Consider the following 24,783-nt stretch of genomic DNA (forward strand, 5'->3'; position numbering starts at 1 on the left):
AAATAGAATCAAATCAAATCAAATTATACACACTATTTACAATAAATATCGATTTGAGTGTCGGACATTTATTTTGCTTTAATATGCTTTTATGGTTTGTGAATATCACTCTCCTACACCTGTCCACTCGTTTCATTGTTTTCTTTTGTTGTTTTTTTCATTGTTTTTGTTCAGAACAAACACATTTTCAATTCAATTGTGTGACTGAGTACGCGTCTGCAGATTTTTTTTCTTTCTATTTTTTTTTTTTTACTACATTCAGCCGAACAACTACAAACAAAAGACTGTTTGTTTGTTTGTTTGTTTGTTTGTTTGTTTGTTTGTTCGTTTGCGGCGGTGACGCGGTGACGCGCCGGACAGCTGTGTGCAGTTGTGTACAGGTGCGCGTGGCGGTGCGGAAGTCCCGCGCAGACGGACAGACAGTCCCCTCCCCTTCCTCCTCCCCCTCCCTCCCGCCCTCCTCTTCCCTTCCCCCACCACCACCGCCGCCGCCGCTGTCACTGGAGCCCGTACCTGCCCTCTCTCTGCGCTACATAAGCTCTACGCATGCGAAGTGACTCTCCCTCTTATTCGGTGTAAGCAGGACATAAAGGTAAGCTTCAACACCGTGGCGCTTATAAACAGTAACACTTTTTTTTGAGGGGGGGGGGGGGCGCAGCGGCGGCTAATGTTGAGGCCTAGCCACGGGTTTAAACCCCGACCGTGTGATTCTGGGTGGGATGTCCTCGTGTCCGTTGTCAACCAGTAACTTCTATGCAGCGGGAAAAGGAAAGGAAAACAACAACAAAAGAAACGTTGGGCGACGGGTGAAAGAAAGTTAGCACACACGGATGTAGCTTAGCGTTAGCACACACCAAAAAAAAAGGGGGGGAAAAAGTGTCGTCAGCGAGCATTGCTAGCTAGCTAGCTTAGCTAGGCTAACGACGACAGAGAGAACGCACACGAGGTGGAACCAAAAGCTAGCAGGGGGGGTGGGGGGGGAGAGAAGCTGCCACGTAACACGGCTCAGTTGACGGTGTTCGCTGGCTCTCGACCCCGGGGTGCGCCGCAGCTGTCGAGGTAATCGGAGCCGCGCGGTTGTCTCGTGTTTGTTTCGAGAGACACTTTGTGACGGCGATGAACTAGTTGGGGAACACGAGCGAAGCGCGTCCCACTCGCCGTAGCGGCATGACGTGTACAAGCTAGGTCTGTTAGCCTCTGTTAGCTGTTAGCTCCTCGGGCACGCTGGGTCAGCACCGCCCCAGGTGGTTGTGTTGTGGCCAAGCGGCCGCGGAATGAATGGCGCCAAGCGGATCGACGTCGGGGTCGACGGCCTATTGGCTTCCGATCTCGGAGCGTTTGCGAGCATCGGCGTGGGGAATAGACGCCAGTCGCCGGCGACCAGTCGAGCGGCAAAGCGTCAAATGGAGCGGATTTTGTGTGAAGAACTTCTCGGCTCAACCACAGTTGACTTGCAGAAAAGATCGTGACCACGTAAGCACAGCTCGTGCGGCACCAGCTCACAGACGGGTCACACGTGTGAAGAAAAGGAGAAAAAACAACAACATGAAGTGTTTGTAACAATGTGTTGAGCCACAGAACAACTTTAACTACGTCTCTACTGGAGGAATGAAACACTATATATAGATATATATATTATATTTTACAACCTGTTTTGATGGTGATGGAAAGCAACGTGCAAAATCTCCCATAGGGTTTTAAATGGCAGTCATCGTAGAATGCCATAGCATAGGAGTCTCCTCCATTTCCTGACCCGTCAATGGTTTGACGTGCCATCCTGTTTTTGCATAGGTTTTCCTTTAATGTTTGTTCATTTGTTTATTTTTTTCTTGTTCATCAGGGTGACATAGCGCAGCCTGAAACCATCATGGATGATCATGAATTCTCCACCGGAAGCTCTGGGGCCTCCAAAACCTTCCCCATGCAGTGCTCCTCCCTGAGGAAGAACGGCTATGTCATGCTGAAAGGAAATCCCTGCAAGATCGTTGACATGTCTACCTCCAAGACTGGCAAGCATGGGCACGCTAAGGTAAAAGCACATTGTGCATCCTTTGGAATGTGGAGCTTGAGGCACTTGTGATTTTAGTTTTAATGTTTTACTAGTAACCCCCGATGCTTACTCTGCCCAAGGACCAATCTTATCAGTTGTGGTGTTTACCCAGGTTCACCTCGTTGGAATCGACATCTTTACTCAGAAGAAGTATGAAGATATCTGCCCATCTACCCATAACATGGATGTCCCACGTGTTAATAGGTTGGAATACCAGGTAAAATGTCATTTGTTGAGCACTTTACTCAAGGGCCCCAGGGGTTAGCGGCATTTGCAATGAATTGCTGGGTGTTATGTCAGTTTGAAACAAGTTGGTACACGAAGACAGAATTTAGTATTTGTTTTCCTTTTTCAGTATTGTCTGTTTCGACATTTGTTTAGACCCCCAGTGCATCCGTTAACCATAACGTGTTGGATTTTATGACTTAACACCATTGAAAAGTTGCAATGTAAGAAAAGGCTTTCTTCGTTGCTAAATGGATGTCACATGTCTGAGCTGTCTCCTCAGCAGTTGTGTAAGGATATACTAGCTATAAAACTGGCTGAACAGGTTTTGACTTGGCCAGCACCCAGGCTCTTCCCTGATTCAAGGCCTCTTTTTGGGTCCAAGTTCTATACTAACACAAATTTCTGGTTTAGACGTCAGTTCTTTGGTGATGACATTGATCTTGATTGGACTTTACATACTGTACTTTCCAAGTCATCCATCCATCCATCCTATGAATGACCTACTGTATAGCATAAGTGCAACTGATGCACACGTGCAACTGATGCTTTAATGTGAACAGCGTGGAGCTGCTATGTACAGCAGCACTGATCAAAACAAAAGTCACATATAGTAAAACCATTGGTCACGGCTACAGCTTTCAATTCAGTTTTTGTGCTGACGGCCCTCTCTCCCATTACCCTTGGTTTTCATTAAGCTCATTGATTATCCAAAGTGATTATCCAGTGTTTTAGGCTCCCCCTTATCCGTATTGCTGCTTTGCTTTAGAATGGCACTGGTTATTCATTCGGTGTCTGCATATTTTTTTTTTCATGACGATGTAAGTGTTCCTAACAGTTAACTGTTTTTGTCCCTTGTCCGATGGCACATTCAGGTAATTGGTCTCTTAGACGGTTTCTTGTCCCTAATGAATGAAAATGGAGACACCAGAGATGATCTGAAAGTGCCAGATAATGAACTGGGCAAAGAAATTGAGACCAAGGTCGAGGCTGGAGACGACATTTTGGTAAGTGACTGAGGAGAAAAATCAAAACCTTACAGTCTATTAGTGGCTGAACCCGAGCAACTGTTTAGAAACGTAAAAAGCATTTCATAATTCATGGTTTTTATATCCATTTTGGTGGATGGCTGTATGCACCCAGCGCTGTTCAACCAATTTATCATCTGTCTTATTCTCCTATGAATTGATGGCTCTTCCGTTATTTTATTTTAGGGCGTAAAACTACAAAAAAAGCTGTTAATCACCTTCTCATTGTATAGATTTGTATTAATGTAATTACTCTATTTTTATGAATGGTTAGTACTTTTCCACTCTAGACAGTATTCCTTGCTTTCACTAGGCACGTGGTGTCTAGTCTTTTTAAATACAACTAGTCTGTTAGAGAAAATGCTGGTTGGAAATTAAAATGAGACCTTTCTGATAATGCTTTATACTGGTGGATAATTGAGCTGGTCTCTGATCTTTTTCTTTCCTTTTCAGGTCACTGTGTTGAGTTGTCTAGAGCATGAGCACGTAATTGGCCTTAAGATGATGAATATAAAATAAGTCGAGGACATCACCGGAAACCGTGCATTCTTATCCTCCATTATGGTTTTCAAGCCTCACCAAAGCTACTGGCCTTCACCCCACATCTCCTCCGGTTTTCCTGATGGTCAAGTGAAATCCAGATTCCTGGACTGGCTCAGCTTCTTCAGCTGCACCTCAGGCTCAGGGCTGACTGGCATTCTCTACAATCAATGACGTTATCCACCCTCAGCCATCACAGCTTAACTCTGCGGGTACTAATATTATTCCAAGAATTCCCTATAATGTCCCAGCAATTAATACACATTCCTTTTTATAATATGTGTGATATGCTTCCCCCCCATGTGTGCATTATTTCAAACCATTCCCAGTGTGTGTAACTTCAAATCATTCTACAATTTTTGAGTTGGATATGAACATGTATTTAAACCCTCATTTACAATTACGATGCTCCCTTAAATTTATTTCTCTGCTGACATCACAGCTCAAGCAAGCGCCAACCCTGCACAAGTCGAGAGAACTGCAAAACATAACTTGGCGGACGGCCAGAATGTGTCTGTCATGCCTTTTGATTACAAACACATTTACATGCAAACTCACAAATGACTTGTATAAACATGCCATAGCCATTATAAATTCATGTAAACCGCTTCATTTAATCGACTCTTTTCAACTGCATTGAGCGGGGTCTCAATAAGACCTTTTCTAGCAGGGGACTCCGCTGTCCCAGCCGTTCTGAAGCCGAACAGGCCCAGACAAGGGGTGGGGCGGGGCCATTTTCTCTTGTGCTTTGAAACCTTTTCCTTCCACTTGAGGCCTTTTTTTTCTTTCTTTCTTTTATGCGATTGACAAATGTATAGAAACTTATTTTGAAAGAACAAATCACTGAAGGCCTTTACTATTGTAGTCTTGAAGCTATTTTTCTTGACGCTCAACTTAACAAAATAAACCGTATTCGTCCTATATGGTGTAGCCGAGTCTAGATGACAAGTGTCCTGCAGGTCATCCGTGTCCTGTTGTGATCCGAGACATTGGTGTCCAAGAACAGAACAGAGGAGTGTTACCATTGAGCTATTTTCTGGGTTGCAGGTGGGGAAGTGGGACTAAGATAGTTGTTGAAAGTAGATTTTGGGGGTGGTAGCAGTTTAGTGGGGATTTATGAGTTTTTTTTGTTGGGTTTTTTTTTTTTATTCTTGTGCTCTGAAAAGAAAATGAGCTTACGGATTTTTTTTGAAATCACGCTGAATCGGTTCTTATTCTCTAGGTTTACGTCCACACAAAAATGACTTGTAGGCATTGGTAATGGCAAGAATCTGAATGTGTTTGCATGCACTTTCATTAATGTGTTTGCTTCGGAACCCGCACTTATCTACAGGCAACCTCCTACCATAACAGTAAAACTAAGTGGCATATTTTATATGCTTTATCATTATATCTGATTGCTGCAGAGCACCCCCCCCCCCCCCCCCCCCATGGTGCCGTTAGGGGAAGGCTAAAGAATACTACTTATTTGCGGCAGACCTGTTTATCTCAGTGTAAGTTAAGCCTTGACTTTCAGTTGCAACGACGCACTGTTGAGTAATGACCTTTTCTGCCGTCTGCACTTCTGTCACAGCAATACCAAATTCAAGTTTTTGTTGACAAACCTCTGCTCTTCTATTAAAAAAAAAACCAACCCCTGATTGTGATTTAGTTGCGCACGGTGAAGAAATTTAATTTCTCTTGCAGAAATCCTCTCAACCCTTGACACACTGTAGGGGAAGTGTTTACATGACGTTCATGACATCAGGTCACTTCTAAAATTGGAGAATAATCAAATGACTTGATGCTTGTAACCACACTGTAGTATTTACATATGACGTTATTCTCTTTTAGTTTTCAAGTTGTCCTTAGTACAACGGCAGCCGGTCTGTTATTTTTTGTCCTGACTGTAGTCCACCATAAGTATCTTCACCAAAGTGATCCGCCGCGTCGTATTTTGGATTAAGTCCTACGATGTTTTTCCTAATCATTCCGGTCTTGTTCATGTGTGTGTTTGGTATTCTCCCAAAATTTCATCTTGAGGGCTGTGTGGCATTACAACAGTGGGTTCCAACTCTGGATGTTTCCTCCTGGTCATCTAGATTATGATCAAAACAGCCCAACGGCAGTTCTCTGCATCTGCACGGAGCCACATGACTGAAGTCAATGTACTTGAGGTACATTTCATGTAGAGAATCCACATCTTGAAGTTTAAACCTTAAGACTAGGCAACGGCTCCTCTAAATTCAGCAGTGCAGTAGAGACGTGTCGCGTTGGCTAATGAGTGGACGTTGGAGGCGACTCGGAAGTCCTCTTAAAGCTTCAGGCTGCAGCGCCTCAACCCGATCGTGTCGGGGTAGATACTCGAATTGAGTTACTTTTAGAAAGTAATGCCTTGCTTCACTTAATTACTCCGTGACATTGCCTGCGCTGTCACTTAAATATAAATTAACAAGATAAAGTTAAACCTTTAATCAGCACAAATCCACGTTCTAATGAGGATTAGAAAGGAAGACAGACACGACATCTCTACGACAAAGCTGAAATATGTGTTGGGACTCTAGAACAAGGCCACGGAGCCGGTAGATTCAAAATAAAATTCTGCTTTTGTTTCTGTCCAGGGCACAGTTTTATGAACTTGAGCCAAAGTCACAGTCGCTTCACAGGAGGTCAGGCGAGTGCACGCAGGAAAAGGGACGTTTGATTTAGTTTTTCTGTCCTGCAGATAAAGAACTTAAAAAGTAATTAGATAATTGTTCGATTCGTTACTGTAATCCAATTACTGGAGCAACAACATTACCGTTACAGAAATCGGATTACACTAATGCATTACTTTGTGATGCCTTGACACCCAACACCGTCTACGACTGAGGTCGGATGCAGGAAAGCAGGCTCCTCGCTCAGTCCCAGTTCTCTCCAGGCAGTGAGCCGCTCCGGCCTCTGACACGTAGCACAACGAATCCCCCACCATGCATCTGGTCAAACGACCCCTCTACCTTTTAACTGTCTTACAGGCGTGTCTCCCGCGTGGAGACGGGTAATACATAGGACTGACCTCTGATTTCCACTCAAAAATGTTTACGCTGTAAAGGGACGACGGCTCGGTCACGCGCCGGGATACGGCTGAAAAACGATTTGATGTCAGTGTCGCGAGGTCAGATTTTCTCAGGGCTTCAAACCAAGTGTTAGGAAATCTGTTACGTTCACGTCGTCTGTGGTGAGGATTATCAGATAGTTGTGTTGGTTTTTTAATTTTCCATTCGTTTCTCTCAAGCCCGTATTATTATGGTGTCGGTGAATTTCTTATTATTTTACCTTTTCTCTCTCTCTACATTTTCACCCTGTCATTATCTCTGCTGCTTCACTATTCTTGCGAGAAACAGTGGCTTCTTTCTGTTTTACACCACAGGTACAGTGTGTTATGTTAAAATGGTGGATAGGTGAATTCGTCTAGTATCCTCTATGTTCGTTGTGTTTTCCGAGGAAGGGTGGTGATGGTGGTGGGTGGTTATCGTCTGAAAACAGCTTCCGGGGGGAATCTTGACTTTGAACCTCTCCTCGGAACATAAAGATACGGAGACTTTTCTCTTCCCTTTTTCTAACAAATCTATTGCTGCTGTCTCAATAATCACAACTGTCTTGTTTTTTATTGTGTAGGCAAAATAAAGTTAACGGCTACAAGAAATACATTGGCTCTTTTTATTATTTAAAAAAACAAATGTAATGCATGACAAATAATGTTTTTCTAGTTCTGTTCCCGCTGAGGACATAGACACATTTTCACAGCGGTGGAACTTAATACCAGCAGATGGACGTGGAACAATAGAAACACATGATAACACAACAGAGAAGAAACAATGTACAGACAATTCTGCGCTGCCGCCCTAACAAACATGTCACAGTGAAAAAGTCGACATGTTTGTACCGCATCGTTAACGCAAATATGAATATTGTATTCAAGATTTATACGTTCAAGTAGTGCAATATTTTTTTTTTTTTTAAATGCATGCTTTCTTTACGGGTAGTTGTGAACTAACCCTGTCATTTACCACAAAACTCTTCAATCACATTTGCTGTTTCGCAGCTTGCTTTTTCTTTTTTCTCGGGTGACTTCCTGCTGCAGCTGCCGTGACACCTTGCACCTTCACCTTTTGTCACCTCTTTTTATCGTCTTTTTTTTCTTTTGCCCTACAATTGGCCAGACTTCAATGTCAAACAGCTCCAGCAGGCGTCCAGTTCAAAATGACATTCCTCGTCTGGACATCCTGCTCGAATGAAGAAGACCACCAGTGACCTGTCCCGTTTGATTGGTGATTATTATAAGTCAAGGTGGAAGTAACACAAAGTGAAATGACTACAGACGGGGGAAAAAACCTACAATGTACTTGGAGGGAAAAGAAACAGGGTGTAGAGTTCAAAGCTCGGGGTGTCGGTGACACCTCCTTGGCTTCTGTTGTAAAAGTGTTTCGTCTACTTGCCTATACTCTTCGAAATCTCCAACTGGGTTGTAGTCACAAAGTTTATGACCTGGAATGACGTGGCTGGTAGCACACAGGGACATTGCAGGAAGACATAATGTCCCCATTAGATAAATCACAAGTGTTGACGTTAAAGCTGGCTTTACCTCAACTGCTCAGTAGGTGGCAGCAAAGTCTCACTTTTAATAGTTGAGTCTGTCTGTCTGCCTTCAAAATAAAAGACTTTCATGAAGCTATGCTTCAGTCAGCAACCAGAAAATGTCCATATTAGTGGATTTTTTTAAAAATGAAACTCAGCATGTTAGTTCACAAATAGAATAGAAAGATATTATTTCCCCCCCCTCATAATTTATATTAAAAAATATCCAACGTCATCAGCTCTCCCTCAGGGAAACATTGTGGTTTTACATGAATGTATTTACAAATGCTGCAATGCTTCAGATTCAAGTTTGCATTGCTTGTTTATCTCCTGGTGTGTGTGTGTGTGTGTGTGTGTGTGTGTGTGTGTGTGTGTGTGTGTGTGTGTGTGTGTGTGTGTGTGTGTGTGTGTGTGTGTGTGTGTGTGTGTGTGTGTGTGTGTGTGTGTGTGTGTGTGTGTGTGTGTGTGTGTACACGTGTACGTTAGTTTTTCGTGTCTGCATGACTCCATCTGACTGATGCTCGTCTCTGTGGGACCGCGTCGATATTCAGGGTGAGTGTCTATTTGAATATCTATTTGTCTAGCATTCATGTGAGAGTTTGGGTGCATGTGTGGGGCGGGGGGTCGGAGTGTTTTTGAAGATCTGTGGACTTATTGAATCCAGATTTTGAAGAAAAAAAATAAAGAGAGAGCACATTCTATGTATTCCAGAGTTTGGAGGACAGAAGGAGGTGTTTTGTCCTCCTTTCATGTTCTCAATCCCACTGAGAGGGGAGCTGTGGGGAAGGTTTCTGTACATGTGTGTGGTGTGTGTGAGTGTGTGTGGTGTGTGGGGGTTAAAGGATGAATGTCGAAAAACAAATCTGACAACCATTTGATGGATGGTGGTCTACAGAAGTGTTCACATCTGTCAGTCTCTGTCCACCTCTGTGGCGTAGGTTGAAAATAATGTTCTTGAGATTGTCGTCGTGACTTCGGTAACTTTTTCTATCGATCCAAGATTCCAGATGTTTTCTGTCACACCGGTCATGCAAACATAATCGTGTGAGACATTTGCCTGGAAGCTCCACAGTAGTAGTAGTATAGTATAAAATATGTATTTACAAAATAGATATACAGTAATGAAATACAAATACTCAAGACAAAGTATGACAAATTGATATGTGATATGTTTAATCAGTGAAAGGCCGAATACCTGCACAGCTGTGCAATATTTTGTGAGTAATGTTGTGCGTTTATGTCTGTGTAGAACGTTCATACACATTCATGCACTACTCATTAAAAAAAAGAATAAATGTAGTTATTAGATTGCTATTTGATTGTTCAGACATTCAGTTTTTTTAAATGGTTACCATAATTGTTTTTAATAACTGGAAAAATGTAAATATCAAACAAAACAAGGGCAAAATCAAATCAAATGTTATCATTTCCATCACAGAATGATATAAATCACATTAGTCTACACACCAAGTGAGTTCAAGGTCGAACCAATCGATTATATAAAAAATATTACTATGAAATGAATGAGCTAAATTCAAAATTCGCACATGAAACATCAGATTCAGAAGCTCGTTTTGAATCGATAAGGCCGGAGCGGAGGAGGATGTCAGTAGCAGCTGCGGGGCGACTGGAGACATCATCATCTGGACTTTTCATATTTGGGATTTCATGTTTTCACTCAGAAGTGCAGGCGGTGGTCAAGATCTGCTCAGCGTCAACATGTGGGCTGGGAAAAAGATGTGCAAGCTTGTGTGTGTGTGTGTGTGTGTGTGTGCGTGCGCGTGCGCAAGAGTGTGATCATGAACAGAAGTGCAGGGGAGTGTTCCGTCTTTAGAAAACAGTTAATGCTCGCAGATGTTTTCCCTTCTGAGAACGGCGCGCTCACAGCTTGCGGTTTCTATTTCAGCTGACAACCTTCTGGACACCTCGTGCTCCTCGGATGACTAGTGTCTTTAGAATAAAGAAAAAAGACCTTCCCCGGACGAATTGGTGAATCACGGGCAAACAATGCAGACTTACACTGGGTGTTTGTCATTTTAGACTTTAAGAGAACAAAGGATTGTGTTTCTTGTGTTCCTCCCCCTGTCCATACAATCTATAATTATGGACTACCTCACAAACTGACAAAACATTTTGGGTTATAGCTCCTCTACTAGTGCGTGTGAGCAAATGTATGAATCTAATTAAATTATTGAACTATGGACGTGATAGTATAATGATATTACAGCATAGAGAAATGCAAAACATATGTGAGATGAGGTTCTGGCCAACGGAAACATTATGCTCCGCGAGAGTTTAAAGCAAATATACAAGACGCGTACGATAACACATTAATACTGACTGTGGCTGTGGAGCCTCTGTTTTCCTGACGGGCCTATCTGGATGAACGGCGGTCGGGCGCACAGGCCTCTGGTTGGACCTCTGGTGTTGTTCCTGGCCACCTGCTCCCCCCCCCGGCACAGCTTTGAACTTCCCTGTGTACGTGCGACGGTCAACGTATGTGTTGATAAGGTTGCGTCCGACATCTGGAGGTTGACTCCAGCAGGAGGTGATGGGGGGGGGGGGGGGGGGGCACGGGTCCTTATTCAAACCAGATGAGGATGACCTCTTATAGCCGAGGAATGAATATAGCGTTTCTGTTTGTACTTTATTTCAAATTCGTATTGAATCTTTGAATAATCTCCTCAGCCAGATTGTTTGTAGATGATGAAGACATGGTACGAGCACAGGGATGCAAACGAACTGCCAAGATGTCGGAAGGCCGCAGGGACACAAAGCGGGACACATTAACACAGAGTGATGTTTTGTGTCTCTTTCATTCGGGGAGTCTCGCTCAGACGTAGGATTTACTCCTCCCGAATGTACCGCTGTGATAATGCTAAGATTATATATGCGGCACTCCATATGTATTATTACACACATTGGGCCTTTTTTTCTCCACGGTCAGGGCGATGATGAAAAGCTCGCAGCCAATGCAGCTGCCTGAAGCCGTTTTTTAAGGCCTGACGTAGCTGGATCTGTTATTCCCAGGAACTCCTTTTCAAGGAACTAAAGGGGGTTCCTGCAGACCTTCCTTCGCCTGCGTTTCCACCTCGGTGTAGAGACCCAGGGGAGATCAGGCAAATTCGCCAGCCGAGGCTCTCGTGCATTTTTCGTAAAGTGCGACCCCCTGCGCAGGGACGTTTCAGGGGGGGGGGGAGATTTCCCCAGAACTTAACTGAAAACGCACACACAATTCCTGCAAAGGTTTCTAGTTCCTGGGGAAAGTTGCTACTATAAAAGTTCCTGTTTTCATGCGACGGACATCGGATGATTGTACGGAAGACGCAAGGCGACACAAAGCACGGGGCAGTGGTGACTAAAGTGGTATGATATTGACAGGATTCAAGGCTCACGGGGAGATAAGATGTTAAAAGTCAGCAAGCGGCGTCTGGACTGTTTCCTCGTCTCTCTCACGACTCGTGCTGATGTGTTGTGGCAGAATGGGGGGGGGGGGGGGGGGGGGGGGGGGGCTGGAGGGAGGTTTTTTGGGAGTGCTGGAGGAATGCGGGGGCAACGCTATATCATACAAAAAAAACTAAAAAACAGGTGCCTGTCCGCTTCTCCTCCCACTCTCGTCGATTTTCCAGGAGCTATCCGGACCCACTAGACCAGCCGAGAACTGGGCGTGTTACATAGTCGGAAACCACTCGAAGCAAACAATGCCTGTCGGATTTGTCCGGGGAGTCCGAGAGTTCCAGGCTAAGGTCACGGCAGCGGCGGCCTGTGAATGAAAATGTGCAAAGTACAGACAGAGAGTTGTTGAGCTACGAGGGGGCGATGCCTCCTGCCCCCTAGTACAGATTAGGAGAAGGCTGAAGATGTGTTTGTGATTTGATTCATCTAGAAATGAGATGAGTTGTCTCCTTAAAATAGCCTCAATTCCGGCGTGTGTGTGTGTGTGTGTGTGTGTGTGTGTGTGTGTGTGTGTCTGTGTGTGTGTCATCGTGTGCATGTGGATTCCTGCAAAAACTTCCCAAGGACACCCTGAGACCACTGTGTTATGTTCTCTCGACGACGTTCCCCCATTCTTTCCGCCTGCTGTTTGTAAAATAACTCACTCGTGTTTTGTCTCGTGAAACGCCGTTCCTGGCGCAGACGTTCCCATCTGTCGTCCGTGGAAGTGAAACCACTGTGATCATCAACACGCTAAGAATCACCCACTCTGAATCATCAGCCGCAGCCTCCGATTGCAACGTCGCCGACCGGACTCGAAAGCAATAACTTCACGATTGTTCGCACACAAATGCACGCTGATCAATTTGACATCGCCCGTGATTCATTTCCGGAATACCTTTGACAAAGCAGTTAAGTTTCAGTGACACTCTGGTGTCTTTGTGTATGTACGCGTGTGCCTCAGTGACTGAATGAGTGTGTAATGTGGTACATATGTGCTGTGGCTCTGTGTGTTAGTGGGCCGAGGACTGGGAGCGGTTATGACGACAGCGCTACCCAGAATGCAGTTCTCTTGGACCAGGGGTTACAGCTCCGAGGGGGGGCGGGCGGGGGGAATCGGGATCGGCCGGGCCGCTGTAGGGTGTGTGTGTGTGTGTGTGTGTGTGTGTGTGTGTGTGTGTGTGTGTGTGTGTGTGTGTGTGTGTGTGTGTGTGTGTGTGTGTGTGTGTGTGTGTGTGTGTGTGTGTGTGTGTGTGTGTGTGTGTGTGTGTGTGTGTGTGTGTGTGTGTGTGTGTGTGTGTGTGTGTGTGTGTGAGTGAGTCTTATTGATCTCAAAAGAGCAGGAAGAGAAGACTGACGTAAGTGACATCATAGTAAAGCAGAACAAGCTGTCTTCAACCTGGTGCTATAATCTCCTCTGACGTTCCTGTGTGTGTGTGTGTGAGTGTGAGTGAGTGTGTATCCACAACCAAGACCATATGCAGTAAAAAGGAGTCACAAATGCGGCGTGTGAGATCGTCATCTTTTTTTTTTGTGCACATTTCTGGAATTTAATCTCAGCAGAGTAGAGCTGGTTTGAAATATGTATGTGATTAATCACAGACTGGAGAACATGCAGTCTTGCTCTCATACAGCAGATGGTGCCACAATGTCCAAAAAAATGAATAAATAGGTAAAGATCACCATGTGCAGCACATCAATAAACAGTAGCATTCGTTGACAAAACGCCATTCCTGTGTTAGTATCTTCATATGCAGATGCAATTTGTCATCCGCGACCATGTGACACAACACTGGACGGGTCGAGCCTTGAGCACCGGCACATTTTTCAACACAGCAGCTCGTGTTTGACCCGACGCGCCACATGGTTTGTCTCACAGAACCATTTGGGAGAGTATTTGGATGAGCCATCTGCCTGTCATTGTCCGGCACGTTTGCCAAGTGTATCAGCGGTTGGGAGAAGTTTGCCTTTCGCCTTTTGTTCTCCCTTTCCTCCGAACCTTCCAGCGACTTCACATCTGGTGTGCACCTGTCCCTGCTCAGTTTTCCAGCGAGACCCCAGAATGCGGTCAAGATATTTACCTGCATGAGATAAAAATGTACAGGCTCTGAGGGTATTTGCTCTTTGACTCCAGTGTAATTATCCCAAAATGTTATCCCCAAACTGTTCAGTGTGAACGCACAGTGGTATGTATAAAGAGAGGACATAAAGAGGAAAAAACAAATAAGAGAGATGAACTATTTGAGAAATAAAATAACGGGGAAGCATTCGGGAGTAACAGTCTGTTACCGTTTATCAGGGATGCCAGCAACTTTTCCAAACCAGATCCAGATCGGACCTAAAATGTATCACCTGTTACCATGGCCGAGACCTGTGTTTGATAAAAAAAAATCATCATGCAAATCTGTCCACAACTTTTTTTTCCTAAACAAACGAAAGAACCATAAAACACATAGTTTGTATCTATCTGCTCTGATCCGGGGCCCCTGTTGGCTCGGAGGCCAATCACACGTTAGTGCGTCACCGTTTGCAAAAAATGAAACCATTTCCACGTCTGGCGGTTGAAAGAAATCAGTCGTGACTGTCACAAGGAAATGGGAGGGGGAGCAGCTTTGGCACAGTGTCGACGGACAACAGTCCGGCCCAAATAATGTAAACATACTTAATTTGGCCGGCATGAAAATGGATCCTGTGAGGACCAGCTGCATGAGCCCCCAAACCAATAAACCAATAAGACTGGGTGCCCGGTTGCTTGTGGGTCGGCCGAGTGCTGCAACTAAATCAGTCAGTTAGTTGGGGGGAAGCCGGTGAGGGAACACAACCGTTGCTGCATTTGAAGCTGGCTGCGGGGCGTGACGGGCACCTGCCAGATTCCAGGAGGGTGGCGGTGACAGGGACTTTTGTCCTCCTTGAATTCCTCGTGACAAGAGTCGCTGTATGGGTTTTACCTGTTTTCTCATCTGCGTTACAATAACCTGTGCGTGTGTTTGCACCGTCTCCGGTCCTCTGATTGGCAGGGTTTGTGCTTTTGTTTGTGTGTGGGTAGAGTCAAGGATGACTGTGCATTAAGGTGTTTCAGGGTGTGTGTGTGTGTGTGTGTGTGTGTGTGTGTGTGTGTGTGTGTGTGTGTGTGTGTGTGTGTGTGTGTGTGTGTGTGTGTGTGTGTGTGTGTGTGTGTGTGTGTGTGTGTGTGTGTGTGTGTGTGTGTGTGTGTGTGTGCGTGCACGCACGGCAGCCTCGACTGTTGTCGGAGTGGTAGCCCAGATAATCCTCGGAGCCGCTCTGAATCATTGTTTCCAAGGCCTGTTTCCGTGGCAGCGAGAGGACTGAGAGATCAGACCAAAATACAAGCACATAAATCTCCACTTAAAAGGGAACTGCCCCATGCCTCGTCTTGATGCGTGCGTGCGTGCGGGCGTATATTTGCACTATGTGTAAACCATCCCTAAAAGATGATGACTATCCTTTATGACTAGGGATTGAATTACCAATGTGTTATTGATGAGGTGGAGATGGTGTAACAAAGCATTTGCTGTAAGCATTATGAGCGCTGGTTGAGGATTATATATATATATATATATAAATATAAATCTAAGTGGCTGCATACAAGCAAAGGCAGTTGTTTATTGAAAATCAATGCTGACAACATCCTTATCTTTTCCTCTCCCCTCTTCTACCTCCAAATCATTTTTTCATGTCTACAACTGTGGAAACAGGGAGACACACAGAGGGAGGGGGGCGTGTGCAGCAACTTGTTTCTATTAAACGCGGCGGGCCGGGTTTTTGTTCTCTCAAAGGAAAAAGGTTTAATACACAAGACGCCTCGACGCTTCTTTGGCTCCATGCATGCGTGGTGTGTTTGCACGGGGCCACTGTACAAAGTGTCATGCAGCTCTGTGCATGGCGATTGGGAAGGCGGGAGTTACACCGACTTTATTGTCGAGCTGCCAATCCGTCTGCGAGCAATAATAAACGTCGGCGTGGGTGTGTATCTCTGTGTGAAGCAGAGGTCGGCAAGCAAGCAAGCAAGCAGCCTCTCCTTGTCCGCGTTCAACAACAAACACTGGGGAGGAGACACCCCCACCATCACAGGTCGCCCTTCCGATTGTGGTCAACGCCATTTTCCCACGGTGATGGGAAACTACAAACTGAGCTGGGATCACCGGTTAAATGCAATTAACACACACACACACAAAAAACATTCGATTTTTTTTTAAAAAAGGGGTAAAAAGTGAGTGAGATCAGAAGCGGATCTAATTTTAGCTTCATGAGTTGGTCGAAAACAGTGTTCCAGGCCAACTTTTCTAGTGTTTCCAGGCGCGTTCAGGCGGTGAGTGATGGAAAGTTGTCAAATATTGGGCTACTTGTGTTTTGTGAAACATCTGTTATTGTGAGAAGCAGCATTTTTGTTGATGTAGCAGGAAGTGGCGCAGGTTGCAAGATATGATATAATAATGATAATGTTTGCAGCTTATGTCACTCGGAACAATTCCGCTGCAGGAAAGCTGTGCTTTTGTCCGACACAGTGTCCGGAGCAACGTCCTGAAAAGTTCTGCAAATTGTCCCGACTTCAAGTGCATGTCTGAAAGCAGCTTTAGAGAAACTGCCAATTTGAACCCTGCCAAAGCAGAAAAGGGACTCTGTCATCAACGATGAAAACTACTTGATATGCATTGATTGACGTTTGCCAGTGGGCGAAGAGTACCAACAATTAGGGCTGATATTAATTAAATAAAAGTCCTATAGCTTTAAAGGCTTAGTCCTCAACTTCTCTTTCCATTTTGAACAAAAGCTGAGTCAAGCCTTTTTGTCTGGTTGTTAAAGTACTTGAAGATTAGTAGAAAAGGTCAGAGCTGTAATGAAGAAGCAAATGGAAAATAGGGTTAAGGGCAAAAGGTTCCCAAGAAATTTCCGCAACAAAGTAAGTTGTCTGTTCGTGCGAGTTGCCAGACATTTTCAAACCAGATTCAAAACAGTATGTGGGAGCTCTGATTTGACCGCGCTTCCCATTTCGTCGTCTTCCACTTGACAGTGGTTTATTGAGTTCTCATGTTGGGGGCCAACAAAGCGGCCACTGAGCTGAGCCGGCAGATTGAGCGTGAGAGGAGATGCGTTGCGGACAATGTGGGGGATTTAGAGAAAGGCCGAGAGAGTGTGAGGATGAGGGTGAAAGAGAGCGCTGAGACGTGAGAGTGGCACTGAGAAAGACGGGACGGTGTCATGGGGCCTTGACGTCTGGTGTGTGAGAGATCTAACTGAGTTAACGGACCTCCGACATGACACAACTGGCAAATGTGAGGGGAAATTATACCGCCGACTCTCCACAAGAAGAGAGGTCGCTGACCTCTAGAAACACGCGGCTTGAGCATTTCGTTTTAGCACAGAGATTTCTTGCCAAATGGAATATAATGGCTGCAGAAGATGAAGGATGCAAACAACAAGTACTTTATTGGGAAAGGGGGATGCTGATGTTTCTCAAATGGCAACACTCTAGTCTGCTGCGTCCAAACTGGATTCTGAAACACGTGAACCCTATGACGACATCTCTGTCTGCCAATAAAGGAAGACGTTCAAGGGAAGTTAACCATAAAAACCTTTAGGCTACTTCACAGGTTCACATTGGTTAGTCTGAGAAATGTGTAGGAGGAGGAGGCCATTCTTAATTCCGCCAGTGAGTAATTCAGAAATCATTGGTGTGTTTTGAATACAGATGTGATTGAGACAGAAAAAAAAAGGTGCACGAAACTTAGACATTTGGAAAAGAGCTATGCAGTGTGTGTGTGTGTGTGTGTGTGTGTGTGTGTGTGCGTGTGCGTGTGTGCGTGCGTGCGTGCGTGCTTATCTCAATATGTTCGCTGTGAACATAATACTCAAATTCAAAACATGTTTTGTACTACTGTAGGAACAGACACACGCGCACGCACACACGCACGCACGGCGCACACAGTGTGGCTGCCGGTTAGATCACAGAATCTGCCAGTGGTCTTGCTTACTTTGGCCCCCGTGTCTCTTTCTTTGTTATCCCTCTCTCGATCCCTTGACTTTGTTATCCATCTCTCGGTCCATCCTCTCTCCTCGGCCCAAACGTCTGGCCGTCCCTCATACATGATCAAAGGAACCGAACCGCTCCCTGCGTAGCATCCATTTTGATCATACCTCGCAGCAGACGTTGGTGCCGAACACGCCGAGCGCTCCCACTCACTCACATGCACACAAGTGAATGCAAAAAAACAACCCCCCCCCCCCGACATAAAACCTCCCACACTTGATGCTCTTTCGGCTGACGTGCTGCGTTATTCATACGTACATACACCAGACATTTGCAATAAAACAGAGCGTGTTCCTCGGGTGTGGTGGGTGGGTTTGCTCCGGATCTTTATCTTGTTTTTTTAATCTGCGGCCGGGGTGATGGCTCCCAGGAGAAGACTGGTCACCATCATCCTCTTGGAAATTCCTTCTGTATTTCATCTTTACTCTTCTCACCGTCTCCTCCCAGGACACTTAGCCCTGTGCTTAAACCACCTTCTGGCTTGCTCTATTAAAAACGAAAACCTTTTGGCTAATCAAATCCTCGCCATCTGTTCCGCGATCCCTACAAACTTTACAAAAACTTGCCATCCATTGCAAATCCCCGCAGCTCTCGTTCACGTCCACCTGTAATGTTTATACTCCCTGAGCTCAAAGCAGCTGTATTCAATTTAATGTGGGCCGCACGATGTTGCAGTATTTGTTACATAAGGACATATGAGCAAATATAGCGCTGGTATATAGGCTCACATTACTGGTGCAACAGTGTTATTCAAAGTGAAAACGATAAGTTCACATTCTCACATATGAGCTGGAATAATGTGTGGCCCCAGGCGCGTGTGTGTGTGTGTGTGTGTGTGTGTATAACCAGTTGTATTTTCTTCTTTGTAAGATGAATACTGCACCTCCTCGCACAGTTTAAGTAAACCAACCACTGTCTAATCAGACAGAGCCATCTGCAGTGTTGGGGCAGTCAGGTATGTGCTCGTTCAGCACCGAGTCCCAGAACACACACACACACACACACACACACACACACACACACACACACACACACACACACACACACACACACACACGCATGCAGTATATACTCGCATCAGCAGCATTCACGCACCTGCAGTGCACAAAGGGGTGAAAACACAAAGTTAAAAAAAACATAATATACCTATACACACTTCACATCAATTCCCGGAGGGTCTTACCCCTAATTGCGCCTACTTCACCCCTCACCGCAGCCCCTTACTCGGACCTTCTCGTAACTATTCCAACCTAAACCTAGGTTACACTTTTGCCCACACAATCCACCAGTGAAACACCAAACTGTGCTCCAGACCTTCAGCTCCTATTTCTACTGTCATGAGAGTAAAACGTGTGGCTCTGTCCTATTTAGTTTCCTTTGAGGTTATTCCTGCTGAACAACCTGCTCAAGAGTCGAAGCAGGAAAACAAACAGTGCAAATAATTGCGCCAACAATTTTAACTTAATACAGTAAATTACGCCATGATCCCGATAAGCAATCACGCTGCAGTTTAATAATGATCCTTTGTCTGAGGAGTGTGTGTGTGTGTGTGTGTGTGTGTGTGTGTGTGTGTGTGTGTGTGTGTGTGTGTGTGTGTGTGTGTGTGTGTGTGTGTGTGTGTGTGTGTGTGTGTGTGTGTGTGTGTGTGTGTGTGTGTGGATGGAATCTAGCCACTCAGCAGTGGTGATAGCATCTCATCTTGGCGGGCTGCATCTTGTGCTTGTGTTCCAAGTGTGTCTTAGTGTGTCATTGTCATGCGAGTGTATTTTAACGATTTTTGTCCATTTATATTTATGAGTCTATGCGTTTACTCTGGCTTGAGACGGACCTTGTGAATTCATTTTTCGGAGGCTGCGTGCGCTCCGACACGAGTGTGTGTGTGTGTGTGTGTGTGTGTGTGTGTGCGGACATGGAGAGTGTGTGGTTGTGTTGGCAAGGGTGTGTAGTAGTCAGGCCCCGGTGGTCTTTACGATGTATATCAGGCAGCTGCTCGGTCCGGCATCGAGGAGATCAGAAATAGAGCTGTTTTTCTAGCAAAAATGGAAAACTGTTGAGGTACAGTTTCACACACATGCACCCACACACACGGGTACTGTACATGCATACACAAGCACGCACACTAACAAACACACGCACACACACACACACACACACACACACACACACACACACACGTGCACACACAAACACTGTCTGATGCTTCTGTTTCCAGCTCTCCTTCCCGCTCTCGCTGCATTCCTAGGATCTGCGTTGACCTTTCAGCGGGGAGGTCAGATACCAATCTCAGGGGATGTACTCTACCCCGAGTTTTTTCTTGAATTGTTGACTTAGCAACAGTAATTAGTTTGAATTGAACTTCACGGAGGCATTTCACGGAAAGGTATTCGCCACAGATTTTTTTGTTTGACTCGGGGGGGGGTATTCACCGCCTCAGGCCGTCTGGGGGAGGAATGCACTCGCGTTTATGTGAGTGCACATTCTCAGAATAATGTAGTGTGATGTGTGTGTGTAGTGTGTTATAAATGTTATTGTTTGCTTTCAAAGATAAATGACAATCATAAAATAGCCGTTCTTTCCTTGATTCCTGAGAGGGGGAAGAAAACATCAGTGTACTTTTTTTTTATCCAAAATTCAGCAATATATGTGTGCACAGAGCATAAAGACACACACACACACACACACACACACACACACACACACACACACACACACACACACACTGAGCTGAAAGTCATGTCTCAATCAGTGTAAGCTGATCCTTGTCATCTGGTTTTGGTTTAGATATAGAGCCCATTTCAGGAGTGATTTGATCTAAGTTCACCCTGTGGTGTTTCTATTCTTCCAAGGCATAACACACACACACAGACACACACACACACACACACACACACAGAGAGATGCTTTCACCGACAGAGAGCAAAAGAGATATTTCCTGCTCTGCAGTCATTTGACCCCGTGTCCCAATATGTGAATCATTTCCTGCTGTATAATCCAATGAAACGGTTGAATTCACCGACTTATTAGATTAGTCAGACTGGTGTCCATGTTGGGGAACCAACAGCAGGATCAGGATCTGGATCTGGTCTCACTTCAGTGGAAGAGTGCTTCCAATTGCAAAGTCTTAACCCTATTTTTTTTAAATTTTCAATTTAAAAGTAAAATCTTTCCTCAAACGTAACAAACCTACTGATGAAGTGTTTTCAAAATCTCCTCTTTTTCCAGCTTCAAGGGGGACATCTTACCGTAATTAGCCTTTCCCAGTTCAGGATTGCAAAGATAAGAGGTCATTTCATCACAATGTAAAGTAAGTATCATGGAAATGCAATCGTCCTCGCCTGTAAGGCCAATAGCCAGGATACAGCGTGAGCTCATGCAGTAAATAATAAAATAAATGTATGCATTCATTTCAATATAGCACAAATACGTTACAACAGTAGTGTGCAGCAAAAGCTTCAATTTTTATGATGATTACACAACTAATAACAGAATGAGATGCCTGACAAACGTGTTCATGTGCAGAATGAGATTCACAGATTTTCTGTTCATTTCAACTCTAACATTCATATTTGCACCGTTGGCCGACAGCGAGGTGACCGCTGGCCCTTTGAGGCCACGCTAGTTAAGTGGCCATGGCTCGGAGAATATCTTTTCCCTGACTTTTTATCGAGAGAAATGTTGTTAGATCCACGAGAACAGAACTGTCTGCGAGATCCTAAATTAGTCACGAGAGGAACGGAAACCTCGCTCTGAGACAAGACAGCTGATACCCATGTTCACTTGTCCACTCTTTGAACTTTGACCCCACGCCGTGCATTCCCTTCACCCCGGGGACCGAGTTTGAATGTCTACTTCCTGCCTGTGTCCGCCAAACGGTAATTGGGCTTCCACTTCTGATGTCCCCCCCAAGGCCGAAGAAGACAGAATGGCCATGCTCCACACTATCAGACGACACAGGCTGTGGCGCGGCGCGGCTGCCGTGTTGCCCCCCCCTCACAGCATTGGAAACCCCAAACTTAAGAGAACCTGCTCAAAATGAATGGACTGACCAGAGCTGTAACTGGGAGAATATACACGGCCCCCGTTTAGCCCGCAGTAAATCCTCCACTTTTATGGCTCCTTTTTACTGTTCTCTCTGAGTTACAGGGTCCTCAGCTCCTCCAGCTCCAGTTAAACTGCACCGCATCATTTATTCATGGTCCCGGATTGCAGCGCTTGAATCTGATTGGCTGGTCTCCGTCTCTCTGTCTGCGAGCACTGGCGTGTTTATGTGTCTCTGTGTGTGGTTGAAAGAAGTGAAGGGGAACATAATATCAGAGGAGGACACGTGACCAGGGGAGAGGGTAAATAAAGACGAGCGAGAGAGAGAGAGAGAGAGAGAGAGAGACCGGATACTCTGTAAATGGGTGAAACAGAAATGGAGAAAATGGGTGTTTGCTGTATGAGCTCTGTTCTTTGTAATGAGATCCTGACCGCTCTTTTGTTTGTCCTCGTGCACCTGGCTGAGTGGAGGGGGGGGGGGGGGGGGGGGGGGGGGGGGGGTGGAGGCCCGAGAGGCAGATGTCGAACGAGCCCTTTGCTTTGTGTCGCGGTGTGTGTGTGTGTGTGTGTGTGTGTGTCTGTGTGTGTGAGTATGAACGTGTGTGTGTCCTTGAAGCCCTTTGAACCTGTTTAGTATTTTCTATACCTGCGATATTGTAATTCAGGGGGTTTAAAAATAAAGCACACATGCGTCTCAGACCTCTCATCACCTGAGTGAACAGTCATGCAGAACAGAGGGAGAGATGACACACAGCAGCACGTTGGATCCAAATGCAGAGATCTTCAAATCTTTAAATTACGTTCGTTTTATTGCCCTTCTAAGCTAATACAACCGAGTTTATAATAATAATAAAAAATTGATTTGCCAGAGACAGTATATAAAAAATGTATGTAGTCCCCAGGTTCGGAAAGTGAAGCCAATGCGGAAGTGCCAAACCGCCGCCCCCGTAATCTCTCGAATGGCCAGCAGAGGGCGACTCCACTGGTCCACAGTTCTCCAGCAGGTGAGTGTATATATAATCACATTTTTATTTAATTCAACTACTAGGACAAGATTTGAGTAAGTCATGTTGTTTAAAAAATCTTTCCGTGCACTTCCAAACTGGGTCGTCGCTGTTTTCTCTCGCTGTTTGATTCAGATTCAGACTGCTTCAGATCGTGATCAAGGGTGCGTGTTAACATGCATTCATTTCACTCAAATGACCACACACACACACACACACACACGCTCAAGGGGGGTTTAAGGGACTCCCAACAGGATGACAGTTCACTTCCAGGACAAATCATCAAGGTTAAATTTGCACGTGTGGAACAAGGCTTACGGAAAGTACGAGCAGCTGAGCAATGGAAGCCCTTCAAACTCAGGCCTAAATATAGATTCTCTTTGCATCCTTGACAAAAAATGACAACAAGAACAACAGCACAATTCTCTGCTGTTGTTCACTTTCAAACTTGTTTCTGTCACTCCTCTCAAATCTCAACTTACAGATGATTTACTCCAACGTGTGACTCTGCCACAATTTCATCTCAAAGTGTAGCTTTAAAACATCAGATTGTTACGCCGACAGCAAGTTAGATAAATACAGATATTACTCAAACGCAGGAAAACATTTGATCATCCCAAGTTCCTATTACTGTAACAGGTAAGCAACTGTTTAATATCTACAATGGTCACTGCATCGCACTGTACATATCCTGATATATCTTTTTGTTTGTCAAATCAGACAAACAAAAAGCAAGTGTCCACCAGAGCTTTAACCAATAGATAATATAAATACATATAGGAAACCAGTAGATATCAACATGAACCTTCCCCAGTTAATTACTAACAGTAAGACAATTACTTTTTGTATTGCAAGTTTTCTGATAAATGTATGTTTACAAATATGCAAATGAGGCATCATCCACTCAATATGACCTGATATGGAAACATCTCCAGAGCAGAAACTGGCTGAGAATCCTCGTTTCCTTTGGTTGGCATAGCAGAGCCAGTGGGGATTTTTTGGATATATCTCTTTTCATCACTGCATATATCGGAGAACGCGGCCGTATAAAATCATGTTTTTATAACTTGTTATACAAAATTAGGCCGAGACTGATACACGAACAAACACTCATACAAACAAGCACAGACTGCAGACGGCTATGAAGCTGGTCAATTTGTGATATACGGACCTGTCGTTTCTGGCTCGCGATATGAGGAAGAAACAGCCGTTTAAAGAGAATTCGTGTGATTGACAGTTTAGTCAAATAAATGCACGAATGTAGTAAAAATTTGCAGTTTTCCTTTTCGTTAGCGCGAAAGAAAACACAGATGCACAACCAACATGCGTGGATGCACTCAAAACGGCAGCACTACAGGACATGAACCCTCGCTGATGTGAACTGACTGAGCAGAGAAGGTGGAACGACCCTGCTGGCTGAGGAGAGGGGGAGAAAGACGACTAGCTTTCAAAAATAGCTCCAGCACGGGCGTTGCTCGTACGTCACACTGGGAAATTTTAAGGAGGAAAGAAAAAAAAAATCTATTTTGTTCTATCAAAAACTGGATGTTGTTTTTTTTTTTTTCTTTCTTTCTACAAAAGCTAATTGCCACACTTAGCATTTGGTTCTGGGCCGGTGAAATCGGAGAGTTTTTTGCTGGTTAAAGTGAAATTTAGAAGGGTGGTGGACCGCAGCAAATGAGCTTATTAAAAAACATGCAGCCACATGGAGCTGCACTTTCCCTGTGTTAGTCGCACTGAGCAATGCGTTTCCCACTGTAGTGATGCGATTTACTGCTGAAATAAACCAGAGTGTAATATCCCTGCAGTTTCCAAACA

At 44.8% G+C, this 24,783-nt stretch overlaps 1 protein-coding gene across 1 annotated transcript; it reads left to right on the forward strand.

Moving 5' to 3' along the window:
* The first annotated feature begins 438 nt into the window (after positions 1-438).
* Positions 439-7,507, forward strand: LOC118285859 (eukaryotic translation initiation factor 5A-1). The gene is made up of 5 exons (XM_035609759.2): positions 439-592; positions 1,841-2,029; positions 2,163-2,267; positions 3,151-3,282; positions 3,757-7,507. Exons 2-5 carry the CDS (start codon positions 1,868-1,870, stop codon positions 3,820-3,822), a joined length of 465 nt encoding a protein of 154 aa, XP_035465652.1. The 5' UTR covers positions 439-592; positions 1,841-1,867; the 3' UTR covers positions 3,823-7,507.
* The last annotated feature ends 17,276 nt before the right edge of the window (positions 7,508-24,783 follow it).

The sequence above is a fragment of the Scophthalmus maximus genome, chromosome 15, assembly GCF_022379125.1.
Source record: "Scophthalmus maximus strain ysfricsl-2021 chromosome 15, ASM2237912v1, whole genome shotgun sequence".
NCBI lineage: Eukaryota > Metazoa > Chordata > Actinopteri > Pleuronectiformes > Scophthalmidae > Scophthalmus > Scophthalmus maximus.